The 15,268-nt window shown below is 40.4% G+C and overlaps 1 protein-coding gene across 1 annotated transcript in view; it reads right to left on the bottom strand.

The window, feature by feature from the left end:
• LOC128699290 (Activating transcription factor-2) overlaps positions 1 to 12,852 on the bottom strand; it is a 180,420-nt gene extending 167,568 nt beyond the window's left edge. The window contains exons 1-2 of the mRNA XM_070100800.1: positions 12,696 to 12,852; positions 8,151 to 8,359 (exon numbers count right to left, since the gene is read on the bottom strand). Of these exons, the coding sequence (XP_069956901.1) occupies positions 8,151 to 8,201 (51 nt within the window). The 5' untranslated portion in view covers positions 8,202 to 8,359; positions 12,696 to 12,852. The remainder of the gene's footprint in view (positions 1 to 8,150; positions 8,360 to 12,695) is intronic.
• Between the last annotated feature and the right edge of the window lie 2,416 nt (positions 12,853 to 15,268).

Below are 15,268 nucleotides of genomic sequence, written 5' to 3'. Positions count from 1 at the left end.
CCTTCCATCTTCCCAATACCTCTAACTCTCCATTTAATAACTCTCCTCTCCTATTTTTAACTGACAAATCCATTTGTTCTCTAGGCTTTCTTAACTTGTTAATCTCACTCCAAAACTTTTTCTTATTTTCAACAAAATTTGTTGATAACATCTCACCCACTCTCTCATTTGCTCTCTTTTTACATTGCTTCACCACTCTCTTAACTTCTCTCTTTTTCTCCATATACTCTTCCCTCCTTGCATCACTTCTACTTTGTAAAAACTTCTCATATGCTAACTTTTTCTCCCTTACTACTCTCTTTACATCATCATTCCACCAATCGCTCCTCTTCCCTCCTGCACCCACTTTCCTGTAACCACAAACTTCTGCTGAACACTCTAACACTACATTTTTAAACCTACCCCATACCTCTTCGACCCCATTGCCTATGCTCTCATTAGCCCATCTATCCTCCAATAGCTGTTTATATCTTACCCTAACTGCCTCCTCTTTTAGTTTATAAACCTTCACCTCTCTCTTCCCTGATGCTTCTATTCTCCTTGTATCCCATCTACCTTTTACTCTCAGTGTAGCTACAACTAGAAAGTGATCTGATATATCTGTGGCCCCTCTATAAACATGTACATCCTGAAGTCTACTCAACAGTCTTTTATCTACCAATACATAATCCAACAAACTACTGTCATTTCGCCCTACATCATATCGTGTATACTTATTTATCCTCTTTTTCTTAAAATATGTATTACCTATAACTAAACCCCTTTCTATACAAAGTTCAATCAAAGGGCTCCCATTATCATTTACACCTGGCACCCCAAACTTACCTACCACACCCTCTCTAAAAGTTTCTCCTACTTTAGCATTCAAGTCCCCTACCACAATTACTCTCTCACTTGGTTCAAAGGCTCCTATACATTCACTTAACATCTCCCAAAATCTCTCTCTCTCCTCTGCATTCCTCTCTTCTCCAGGTGCATACACGCTTATTATGACCCACTTCTCGCATCCAACCTTTACTTTAATCCACATAATTCTTGAATTTACACATTCATATTCTCTTTTCTCCTTCCATAACTGATCATTTAACATTACTGCTACCCCTTCCTTTGCTCTAACTCTCTCAGATACTCCAGATTTAATCCCATTTATTTCCCCCCACTGAAACTCTCCTACCCCCTTCAGCTTTGTTTCGCTTAGGGCCAGGACATCCAACTTCTTTTCATTCATAACATCAGCAATCATCTGTTTCTTGTCATCCGCACTACATCCACGCACATTTAAGCAACCCAGTTTTATAAAGTTTTTCTTCTTCTCTTTTTTAGTAATTGTATACAGGAGAAGGGGTTACTAGCCCATTGCTCCCGGCATTTTAGTCGCCTCATACGACACGCATGGCTTACGGAGGAAAGATTCTTTTCCACTTCCCCATGGACAATAGAAGAAATAAAAAAGAACAAGAGCTATTTAGAAAAAGGAGAAAAACCTAGATGTATGTATATATATATATGCATGTGCGTGTCTGTGAAGTGTGACCAAAGTGTAAGTAGGAGTAGCAAGATATCCCTGTTATCTTAGCGTGTTTATGAGACAGAAAAAGAAACCAGCAATCCTACCATCATGCAAAACAGTTACAGGTTTTTGTTTCACAGTCATCTGGCAGGACGGTAGTACTTCCCTGGGTGGTTGCTGTCTATTCAGATATTTAGGAGTGGAAGTGTCAGCAGATGGGTCTATGAAAGATGAGGTGGATCACAGAATTGATGAGGGGAAAAAGGTGAATGGTGCATTAAGGAGTCTGTGGAGACAAAGGACTTCGTCCTTGAAAGCAGAGAGAGAAATGTATAAAAGTATAGTTATATAAATGCTTTTATATGGGTGTGAAACATGGGTGGTGAGTGTTGCAACAAGGAGAAGCCTGGGGCCAGTAGAGATGTCATGTCTGAGGGCAATGTGTGATGTGAATATAATAGAGAGAATTCATAGTTTGGAAATTAAGAGGAGGTGCAGGATTACCAAAACTATTGTCCAGAGGGCTGAGGAAGGGTTGTTGAGGTAGTTCAGACCTGCAGAGAGGATGGAACAAAATAGAATGACTCTGAGAGTGAATAAATCTGTAGTGGAGGGAAGGCAGGGTAGGGGTCGGCCTAGGAAAGGTTGGAGGGAGGGCTAAAGGAGGTTTTGTGTACGAGAGGCTTGGACTTGCAGCAGGCATGCGTAAGTGTGTTAGATAAGAGTGAATGAAGACAAAATGTTTTTTAGGACTTGACGTGCTGTTGGAGTGAGCAAGGTAATATTTATGAAGGAAGTCAGGGAAACTGGCAGGCCGGACTTGAGTCCTGGAGATGGAAAGTACAGTATCTGCACTCTGAAGGAGGGGTGTTAATGTTGTGGTTTTATAACTGTAGTGTAAGTGCACTCCAGGCAAGACAGTGATAGAGTGAATGATGGTGAAAGTTTTTCTTTTTTGGGTCATCCTGCCTTGGTGGGAGATGGCCAATGTGTTAATAAAAAATAAATAAATTAATTATAAGATGATTAATCTTAGCTTAAAAGCCTTGGGACTGCACAAGGATCACGAAACAAGCACATTAACAGTCAGGAATACTTTAATTCCAAAACAGGGATTAAAGTAAACTTTTGGCATATACACACTGAGAGACGTACACATACAGTGGTGATAAATTAGACACATGTGCAACTCTTGGGTATCTTTATTGAGGAAACGTTTCGCCACACAGTGGCTTCATCAGTCCATACGTAGGAGAAACTTGAAGAACAGGAGGAGAATGAGGTAATCAGTCCCTCAACCTTGAGTCGATGTGTTCAGTCCATCAATCTTGAATAGAATGATGGACTGAACACATCGACTCAAGGTTGAGGGACTGATTACCTCATTCTCCTCCTGTTCTTCAAATTTCTCCTACGTATGGACTGATGAAGCCACTGTGTGGCGAAACGTTTCCTCAATAAAGATACCCAAGAGTTGCACATGTGTCTAATTTATCAACATGTCGGTTCTCTGAACCATTCATCTACATACAGTGGTACCTTGACTTACGAGTTTAATTCGTTCTGTGACTGAGCTCGTAACTCAACTTGCTCGTATATCAAATCAGTTTTCCTCATTGAAATTAAAGCCTCTTTTCACTTAACAACGGAGTTCCATTCCTAAAACCACGTCATTAAATGAATTCGTCGCTAAGTGAGAAGCACACTATAATGGTAGTGGGCTTGTGTCATCCATCTTTGATAATGTTTTAATGCCACCTTTGCACCATTTATAACATCTCTGGCATATTTTTAAATGTTTATACAGTAGTGTACTGTATTTTGAAATAACCAAAATAGAGGAAATCAGCTCTAATATACATTATTTGGATATAAATACTGGTCAGAATGCCCATCATAAGTCCGAGGTGTCAGTAAATGAGTACGTCGCTAAGTGAGGAGAGGCTGTAATTGAAATGCCATTAATCCGTTCCAGCCCAAAAAAAAACACCCCAGGGGCAGAAAATGCTTCAATATAACGCTACTATCAACTCTACGGCTTATTTTTCTATCAGATATGATCTAATATGACATAATAAACACACTAATGATGACACTGTGCTCTTGGGAGATTCTGAAGAGAAGTTGCAGAGATTGGTGGATGAATTTGGTAGGGTGTGCAAAAGAAGAAAATTGAAAGTGAATACAGGAAAGAGTAAGGTTATGAGGATAACAAAAAGATTAGGTGATGAAAGATTGGATATCAGATTGGAGGGAGAGAGTATGGAGGAGGTGAATGTATTCAGATATTTGGGAGTGGACGTGTCAGCGGATGGGTCTATGAAAGATGAGGTGAATCATAGAATTGATGAGGGGAAAAGGGTGAGTGGTGCACTTAGGAGTCTGTGGAGACAAAGAACTTTGTCCTTGGAGGCAAAGAGGGGAATGTACGAGAGTATAGTTTTACCAACGCTCTTATATGGGTGTGAAGCATGGGTGATGAATGTTGCAGCGAGGAGAAGGCTGAAGGCAGTGGAGATGTCATGTCTGAGAGCAATGTGTGGTGTGAATATAATGCAGAGAATTCGTAGTTTGGAAGTTAGGAGGAGGTGCGGGATTACCAAAACTGTTGTCCAGAGGGCTGAGGAAGGGTTGTTGAGGTGGTTCGGACATGTGGAGAGAATGGAGCGAAACAGAATAACTTCAAGAGTGTATCAGTCTGTAGTGGAAGGAAGGCGGGGTAGGGGTCGGCCTAGGAAAGGTTGGAGGGAGGGGGTAAAGGAGGTTTTGTGTGCGAGGGGCTTGGACTTCCAGCAGGCATGCGTGAGCGTGTTTGATAGGAGTGAATGGAGACAAATGGTTTTTAATACTTGACGTGCTGTTAGAGTGTGAGCAAAGTAACATTTATGAAGGGGTTCAGGGAAACCGGCAGGCCAGACTTGAGTCCTAGAGATGGGAAGTACAGTGCCTGCACTCTGAAGGAGGGGTGTTAATGTTGCAGTTTAAAAACTGTAGTGTAAAGCACCCTTCTGGCAAGACAGTGATGGAGTGAATGATGGTGAAAGTTTTTCTTTTTCGGGCCACCCTGCCTTGGTGGGAATCGGCCAGTGTGACAAAAAAAAACAAAAAAAAAAACACACTAAGTAACCTAGAAATATATACAGTGTATACTCTAGAATGAATAAAATAGGACACAATATGGCAAGTGTCTAGGACCAGTTCGAGCATATAAAATCATTACTGCTCCTTCCTATAACGTGTTCTTTGGTTCTGAGTAAGAGAAAACAAAGTTTTTAAGAAGTTAACTGCACTAGATCAGTAGTGCAGTGATATATGAATATCTCAGAAGTAGTTATTGACTTATTTCATGAAGCCCACCATTTATAATTGAAGTAAATGCAATAATATTGACAGGAATCATAAAAAAATTATTGTTCTACAATTGGCTTGTGGAATATTGGAAATATTCCAGATATTTTGGGATTTGTGTGTGTGAGTAAAGGGCAAGATATTTTGCAAATATCAAAAACTTAGCAACTTTATTTTTTTTAAGAATAACTAAAGATAATTACACAATTACCTCCAGTGAAATCATCACACTAGCATTGTTTTATAAGTAAATGCCAAGTCCCAAAACCACCTTTCGTTGTGCTATTTGGGCCAGGGTTCTTACCTACCACACCCTCTTTTAGAGAGGGTGTGGTAGGTAAGTTTGGGGTGCCAGGTGTAAATGATAATGGAAGCCCTTTGATTGAACTTTGTATTGAAAGGGGTTTAGTTATAGGTAATACATATTTTAAGAAAAAGAGGATGAATAAGTATACAAGATATGATGTAGGACAAAATGAGAGCAGTTTGTTGGATTATGTATTGGTAGATAAAAGACTGTTGAGTAGACTTCAGGATGTACATGTTTATAGAGGGGCCACAGATATATCAGATCACTTTCTAGTTGTAGCTACACTGAGAGTAAAAAGTAGATGGGATACAAGGAGAATAGAAGCATCAGGAAAGAGAGAGGTGAAGGTTTATAAACTAAAAGAGGAAGCAGTTAGGGTAAGATATAAACAGCTATTGGAGGATAGATGGGCTAATGAGAGCATAGGCAATGGGGTCGAAGAGGTATGGGGTAGGTTTAAAAATGTAGTGTTAGAGTGTTCAGCAGAAGTTTGTGGTTACAGGAAAGTGGGTGCGGGAGGGAAGAGGAGCGATTGGTGTAATGATGATGTAGAGAGAGTAGTAAGGGAGAAAAAGTTAGCATATGAGAAGTTTTTACAAAGTAGAAGTGATGCAAGGAGGGAAGAGCATATGGAGAAAAAGAGAGAGGTTAAGAGAGTGGTGAAGCAATGTAAAAAGAGAGCAAATGAGAGAGTGGGTGAGATGTTATCAACAAATTTTGTTGAAAATAAGAAAAACTTTTGGAGTGAGATTAACAAGTTAAGGAAGCCTAGAGAACAAATGGATTTGTCAGTTAAAAATAGGAGAGGAGAGTTATTAAATGGAGAGTCAGAGGTATTGGGAAGATGGAGGGAATATTTTGAGGAACTGTTAAATGTTGATGAAGATAGGGAAGCTGTGATTTCGTGTATAGGGCAAGGAGGAATAACATCTTGTAGGAGTGAGGAAGAGCCAGTTGTGAGTGTGGGGGAAGTTCATGAGGCAGTAGGTAAAATGAAAGGGGGTAAGGCAGCTGGGATTGATGGGATAAAGATAGAAATGTTAAAATCAGGTGGGGATATAGTTTTGGAGTGGTTGTTGCTATTATTTAATAAATGTATGGAAGAGGGTAAGGTACCTAGGGATTGGCAGAGAGCATGCATAGTTCCTTTGTATAAAGGCAAAGGGGACAAAAGAGAGTGCAAAAATTATAGGGGGATAAGTCAGTTGAGTATAGCTGGTAAAGTGTATGGTAGACTTATTATTGAAAGAATTAAGTGTAAGACAGAAAATAGGATAGCAGATGAACAAGGAGGCTTTACAAAAGGTAGGGGGTGTGTGGACCAGGTATTTACAGTGAAACATATAAGTGAACAGTATTTAGATAAGACTAAAGAGGTCTTTGTGGCATTTATGGATTTGGAAAAGGCGTATGACAGGGTGGATAAGGGTGCAATGTGGCAGATGTTGCAGGTGTATCGTGTAGGAGGTAGGTTACTGAAAGCAATGAAGAGTTTTTACGAGGATAGTGAGGCTCAAGTTAGAGAATGTAGGAAAGAGGGAAATTATTTCCCAGTAAAAGTAGGCCTTAGACAAGGATGTGTGATGTCACCGTGGTTGTTTAATATATTTATAGATGGGGTTGTAAGAGAAGTAAATGCGAGGGTCTTGGCAAGAGGCGTGGAGTTAAAAGGTAAAGAATCACACCTAAAGTGGGAGTTGTCACAGTTGCTCTTTGCTGATGACACTGTGCTCTTGGGAGATTCTGAAGAGAAGTTGCAGAGGTTGGTGGATGAATTTGGTAGGGTATGCAAAAGAAGAAAATTAAAAGTGAATACAGGAAAGAGTAAGGTTATGAGGATAACAAAAAGATTAGATGATGAAAGATTGGATATCAGATTGGAGGGAGAGAGTATGGAGGAGGTGAATGTATTCAGATATTTGGGAGTGGACGTGTCAGCGGATGGGTCTATGAAAGATGAGGTGAATCATAGAATTGATGAGGGGAAAAGGGTGAGCGGTGCACTTAGGAGTCTGTGGAGACAAAGAACTTTGTCCTTGGAGGCAAAGAGGGGAACGTATGAGAGTATAGTTTTACCAACGCTCTTATATGGGTGTGAAGCATGGGTGATGAATGTTGCAGTGAGGAGAAGGCTGGAGGCAGTGGAGATGTCATGTCTGAGGGCAATGTGTGGTGTGAATATAATGCAGAGAATTCGTAGTTTGGAAGTTAGGAGGAGGTGCGGGATTACCAAAACTGTTGTCCAGAGGGCTGAGGAAGGGTTGTTGAGGTGGTTTGGACATGTAGAGAGAATGGAGCGAAACAGAATGACTTCAAGAGTGTATCAGTCTGTAGTGGAAGGAAGGCAGGGTAGGGGTCGGCCTAGGAAAGGTTGGAGGGAGGGGGTAAAGGAGGTTTTGTGTGCAAGGGGCTTGGACTTCCAGCAGGCATGCATGAGCGTCTTTGATAGGAGTGAATGGAGACAAATGGTTTTTAATACTTGACGTGCTGTTGGAGTGTGAGCAAAGTAACATTTATGAAGGGATTCAGGGAAACCGGCAGGCCGGACTTGAGTCCTGGAGATGGGAAGTACAGTGCCTGCACTCTGAAGGAGGGATGTTAATGTTGCACTTTAAAAATTGTAGCGTAAAGCACCCTTCTGGCAAGACAGTGATGGAGTGAATGATGGTGAAAGTTTTTCTTTTTCGGGCCACCCTGCCTTGGTGGGAATCGGCCAGTGTGTTAATAAATAATAAATAAATTCTTGCCAAATGTCATTTTCAGTAAATGTATCTTTTTCAGTATATATTTTTTTTTCGCTCATAACTCAGATTCTGGCTCACAACTCAAAGCAAATAATCGACCGAGTGACGGCTCGTAACTCGGAAAACTTGTAAGTTGGGGCACTCGTAAGTCAAGGTACCACTGCACCTATCTGTAATGTTCATATATCCTCATATATTTAAGTAAAAGCAACAGGAACCTATCTCATCTTATACATACCATGCCACAGCCAGGCTGGGGACATCCAAATGGTTTATCAACCTCTCCCATGACTAAAACTGGACTACAGCCTCATTAAGGCTACCTTCCAAAATGAAGTACTGGATAACAATGTGCAGGACTTGAACCACTAATGTTGGGAGCCTGCATGGCCCAACTGGATCTTAACACATTGTTAATATCCTGCTGCCTTCGTGCATATTAGGGTTCTGAAAAGAAGATAATCAGAAAATTAATTCACAGCAATTTTGTTTTGGATGTACACCATTCTAATAAGTACTGTATATTACTAGTCATGAGTGGTATTTTTTCTAAATAAATGTGTCTATAGTTATGCCCCATGTCTTATGAGTGCATACTAGCCCCAAAAAATTGCATAAAAATAATGAGAGAGAGAGGGAGGTAAGAGCACAAGAATGAAGAAGCACTGCAGTATACCTGATGGCTCATGCTAGGCAGTCCTGAAATTCCACACTTCTCGCTGCAGTAGGCCTACTGGCCCATGTTAAGCAGGTCCTACTCACACCCAACCATTATACAGCTATCCCATATCCTTTCTAAACCTAAATTTTTCCAACTTGAACTCGGTGTTCAAGGTCTGTCTTGGTCAGATATTTGTAGCATGTTATTTATATCATATTTATTTTTGGCTCTGTATAATCATATGGACTTCTTGTTCCCCTCCTAAGTTTAACAATATTGTACCTTAGTGCAATAAATATACGAGGGGAAAAGGGTTGGATAAGAGAAGAATCTGCCTAGCATGGACCAGTAGGCTTGTTGCTGAGCTTACAGGGTATGAAAATACTGCATATATTGACTACTAATGCAGAAAAAAACAATTTAATTCAGTTTGTGAGACCTGAAAATATAACCCCTGCATCTTATGGCAAGGGTTAAGCAAAAATCTAATTATTTCAGATAAAGTACACCCCCACATCCTATGGCATTATGCGACTCATGGCCAGTAATATATATATGAGAAATGGACAATGGTAAAGAAGAAGAAAATGCCATGTTTAAAGTAATTACCTAGTAGCTACTACCTAAGGCAAGTGTAGCATACAAATCAAATGTAAGGCATAAATCACATGAATTTTTAAATTTCTAAATACACACACACACACATAAAATTTAAGTTAGGTTGGTTACATTATCATTAATTTATGATAAGCATTTTGGGAAGAAAGAAGGGCAGTCAACATGCTGAAAATAACACTAATGATGCTATAATACCAATTGAGCTTACGTCCAGATGCAAGGCTCATATGCTGTTATGTACTTATTAACTCATATGTAGGTTGAAATTATTACAGTACTTAAGAAGAAAAAGTAAAAATTTAATTTAGTTGAATCTGAGGACAGAGTGCAGAGCAAAGTCTTATGGATACAGAAGGATAGCCACAGGAGGGAACAGGGATAATTAATGGAACAATGAAGTGAAAATAGTGGCAAGGAAAAAAAAAAGTTGGCATGTGAAAGTTTTTTATAATGAAAATAAACTGAGGAAATGGTCAGGGTTCAAGCCCATAGCAAACTAGTGCTGAAATTAGCAGGATAGTGCTCTCACCACTGACCTGCTACTTTTAGGACTGACCTGCCATGGGTTCAAACCCTGCCCATTCCCAAAACTGTTTACAATCATGTTATTATGATTTTTGCATCAGTGAAAATGACCTGAAAAAGTGAGAGTATAATGAGAAGCGATTTAAAATGCAGGGGGAGTGAAAAAAAAAAAAAAGGAAATTTAAATGAAAATTTTGCAGAAAATAAGGTTTTAGAAATAAATAAATAATGAGAGAATACTTAGAAATAAGTGTAACTGGTAAGATGCTGACTGGGGATAATTTTATAAGCTATTGTTCAATGTACCTGTAGGTGATAAAATATAGACAAAAATTCTATGACTGGGGCAGGAAGAAATGATATAGTATATTGGGAGAGACATGCCAGAAGTAATGGCAAAAATGACTGAAGCAAAGGAAGAAAGAAGAATAATTAAGACAGGAAAGAAGAAATGAGAGCAACAGAAATTAATGATGGTTTTATTCAGATCATTAATCCAGAAGGTTTAGTATCCCAGGATAACCCAATGAAGTCAGGTTGTTCAGGACTGCCTGTCTAAATTCCCCTAGTTTACAACCCACATCAGTTGACTAACATTCAGGTAGGTGAATAGGGGCAGCAGGTGTAAGGAAATACTATGCCCAACACTTTTCATCATGCCAGGGATTCAACCCCAGTCCCTCGGTGCGCAAATTGAGGTCACTACCAACCAAGATATGAGATGTCACACACAAATAACCCACTGATACATTATACATGGATAATATATTCCAACAGTTTAGATTAAGCAAGTACCAAAAGACTCGACAGGAGATGCAACATTCCCCCAATGAAAAGCAGGGGCGCCACGAGTACACTGAGACAACACAATAAGTGTCCGGGGCCCAAGACTGTTCAACTGCCTCCCAACATACATAAGGGGAATAGACCCCTGGCTGTCTTCAAGAAGGCACTGGACAGACACCTAAAGTTAGTACCTGACCAGCCGGGCTGTGGTTCGTACATCAGTTTGTGTGTGGCCAGCAGTAACAGCCTGGTTGATCAGACCCTGATCTATCACAAGGCCTGGTCTCAGACCAAGCTGCAGGGGCATTGACCCCTGAAACACACTCCAGTTTTACTCCAGGTATACCATAATTTTTAGCATATAAGGTGCACATTTTTCTCAAGAAATATCTAAGATCACCTTGTACCTTACATGCTGAGTAAGTTAATAATAATATTAATAATAATAATATCTTTATTTCTACAAGTATATGCACAAAGTATACAGTCCTAGCTGACATCAATGACATACTACTGTATAGAAAGTCACTTGTTATGCAGAGTATTTCGGGCAAATTATGCAAGTTTTGTCCCAGGATGCGATGTACACCAGTCCACTAACATCCATTTGATGATGGGTGAACAGGAACAGCAGGTGTCTTATGGAAACATATCCTAATGTTTTCCAGCCGTACCGGAGAGTCAAACACTGGACCTCAGTGTGTGAGCTAAGTGCACTAGCAATCAAGCTACGGGACACAGCAAGGGTAGGCTTTAGATTACTGGCAAGTAGTGGTTGCAATGTTGCAGTGCTGTTAAACTAAGCTCCAAACTCACCCCCATCCCCACAAAATTATCCAGGACTGCTTTAGAGATTAGTAATTTTTATAAATTATAATTTACATATTACCAGCATGTCCAAAGCAAACCAGCTTCAGCAATGGTAAATAAACGTAAAGCAGCCATCTGTAAACAACAGGCAGTAACGTTTGTTTCAGAGGTTGGAGACAAAGTTGGGGTGCACCTTATATGTCGGAAAATACACTAAGTTTATTTAGGTACAATTTTACACAATTTTTGGACGATTACAATAATATTACATAGCAACATATATGTCAATGACATAGAATAACCTAAAAAAAAAGTCAAAGTGACTATCAGATACAGTAAAATTCAGTCATAATAATAATAATAATAATAATAATAAAACAAAATAAATAAATCAAATGCATGACAATGAATAACAATAAGAATAGATTCAATAGGAATAAAATAAAGTGAGTAAATCAATTACATGAGATTAACATAGTATTATGGGAAAATAATGCAAAGTGCATTAAAAACAAATAGAACAATTAAATATATTAACAAGAGTGTTTGCCAATAATATTAAATTTACATATATGTAAGTTTATTTAGGTACAGGTACAAATAAGTACAATTATCATACCTAGGATAACCCAAAAAAGTCAAAGTGACTTATTTCCATTGGGATTCTTCTGTTTTAATTGGGGTCCTTGCATATTTGTATATTTCCATTTGGATCCTTGCTATTTCTAATGGGGTCTTTATTATTTCCATTGGGGTCCTTGTTATATCCACTGGAGTCCTTCAACTGATCCATCAGTTGAAGCACTAAATCCACTAGGGTCATACAACGCTATCAGTGACTTAAGAACGTCGGCATTCATTATTATTATTGGTGTTTATTACTTTTAGTCCTAAGGAAGAGCTCGTTATAGGGGGCCATGTAGTATCTCAGGAATATGGTAAGATAAGGTTTTATTGGGATTATTAACCAGGCGGGGTGTGATGAAAAGCAGTAGGGGGGGAGGGGACCCGAATGTCGTGGATTAAGAGCTCACTACTAGCATCAAGAATTAAAAACACATTAAGCTTCTACTGAGGAAACTGGAGCGTCACAGCATGTTTATTTAGGTCCAGTTTTACACGGTTTTTAGATTACAATTGCCTTACATAATAACATGTGTATATTGCCTAGAATTACATACAAAGGTCGAAGTGCTTTATTACCATTTAGGTTCTGGAATTATTTCCACTGGGGTCGTTGTTCTACATTATCTGGTCTGCCTTACCATTACTTGTCAACCATTACAATACTACCAACGTTTGCCAGGATGATATTTATTTGATATCAGAGCTAGTTTATACACGAAATCATTAATTGACAAGAAAACATCCTTATAATCTTACCATTGTGAACAATAAAGGCGCTTCATATCACTGCTGTTGTTGTTGGGTTTCTTAAGGGTCATTACGGCTTCCCACATTACGCCTTATTTCCCACTGAGCAAGGAGGAAATAGTATCAAAATTATGAGGAAAACAAAAACATTCACACTAATTCTACAATATGATATGTAGACCTGCCCGCTTGAAAGTCTTGGTGAGCTAGACGTCCACCTCATGAGTGAGTCGATGACCGACTTTGCTCTCAAGTCGTACAAAAATCTACGGCGTTGGTCTTCAACCTGTATGACGCATCGCGGCTCTCTTCCAGGCCCTCAACCTCACCACCACAACCAAACCTCGCCACCACCACAACCAAACCTCACCACCACCAAACCTCGCCACCACCAAACCTCGCCACCACCACAACCTAACAAACCTATCCACCACCACTCACAATCAAACCTCACCATCACCACAACCAACCAAACCTCATCACCACCACAACTAAACCTCACCACCACAACAACCAAACCTCGCCACCACCACAACCAAACCTCGCCACCACCACAGCCTAACAAACCTATCCACCACCACTCACAATCAAACCTCACCATCACCATAACCAACCAAACCTCACCATCACTAAAACCAACAAAACACCACACTCAACCAAACCTCACCGCCACAATCAAACCTCATCACCACAACCAAACCCCACCACCACCCACAATCAAACCTCACCACTCCCACAACCAACCAAAGATCACAACCAAACCTCACCACCACAACCACTCACAATCAAACCTCACCATCACCACAACCAACCAAACCTCATCACCACCACAACTAAACCTCACCACAACAACCAAACCTCGCCACCACCACAACAACCAAACCTCGCCACCACCACAACCAAACCTCGCCACCACCACAGCCTAACAAACCTATCCACCACCACTCACAATCAAACCTCACCATCACCATAACCAACCAAACTTCACCATCACTAAAACCAACAAAACACCACACTCAACCAAACCTCACCGCCACAATCAAACCTCATCACCACAACCAAACCCCACCACCACCCACAATCAAACCTCACCACTCCCACAACCAACCAAAGATCACAACCAAACCTCACCACCACAACCAAACCCCACCACCACCCAATGGAAATAAAAGGACCCCAATGGAAATAAGTCACTCTGACTTTTTTTGGGTTATCCCAGGTTCTCTACACATATGCTGCTATGTATGATAATCTATGTAACTGTATTTGTGTTGTTAGGTAAGACACATATGCAACAGTTAGGTATCTTTATTTCGAAACGTTTCGCCTACACAGTAGGCTTCTTCAGTCGAGTACAGAAAAGTTGATAGAAGCAGAAGATACTTGAAAACGATGCAATCAGTCCATCACCCTTAAAGTTTTGAGGTGGTCAGTCCCTCAGTCTGGAGAAGAGCATTGTTCCATAGTGTGAAACAATATGGAGATGAAGTGACAGGATGGAGCCTTATATAGCGCCAAGAGGTGAGACGTAGGTCACTAGAAGAGGTAAGAACTCAGATGTTGGGAGGTCAGGTCCCTCTCAAATCCAGCCGTTCTCACTAGTAGAGGTAGTCTACTTCCTGTCACTTCATCTCCATATTGTTTCACACTATGGAACAATGTTCTTCTCCAGACTGAGGGACTGAGCACCTCAAAACTTTAAGGGCGATGGACTGATTACATCGTTTTCAAGTATCTTCTGCTTCTATCAACTTTTCTGTACTCGACTGAAGAAGCCTACTGTGTAGGCGAAACGTTTCGAAATAAAGATACCTAACTGTTGCATATGTGTCTTACCTAACAACCTGTCGGTATTTTATACCATTTTAATGTTCAAACTGTATTTGTGTATACCTGAATAGACTTACTTCACAACCAAACCTCACCACCACAACCAACCCTCACCACCACCCACAACCAAACCTCACCACTACCACAACCAAACCACCACAACCAACCAAATCTCACCACAACCAAATTTCACCACCACAACAAACCTCACCACCGCAACCAAACCTCACCACCACAACCAAACCTCACCACCACAACCAAACCTTACTACCACAACCAAACTTTACCATCATACTCTACCAAACCTCACCACCACAACGAAATCTCACCACCACAACCAATCCTCGCCAAAACAATAAAACCTCATCACTACAACCAAACCTCACCACAGCTAAACCTCACCACCATAACCTCCCCACCACAATAATGCCTCGTCACAACCACACCTCGCTCCCACAACCAACCTTTCCCACAATAAAACCTCATTACAATGAAACCTTACACCACACCCAAACCCTTCCACCACAACCGAACCTCATCACAACCAAACCTCATCACAATCAAACCACCACAACCAACCTCACCACCACAACAAAACCTCACCACCACCCTGTACCAAGCCTCACCACCACACTCTACTAAAATATGTTCGCAAAGAAAAAAAAAGAAAAAAGACAACGAGAGCGACGACAACAGCAGCAGCAACAACAGCGTGGTCCTATGACTCACGGAACGAACAAGATTCAATTTTA

This window comes from Cherax quadricarinatus, chromosome 74 (genome assembly GCF_038502225.1).
Source record: "Cherax quadricarinatus isolate ZL_2023a chromosome 74, ASM3850222v1, whole genome shotgun sequence".
NCBI classification, from domain to species: Eukaryota; Metazoa; Arthropoda; class Malacostraca; order Decapoda; family Parastacidae; genus Cherax; species Cherax quadricarinatus.
This window is presented reverse-complemented; position numbering and strand designations above follow the sequence as displayed.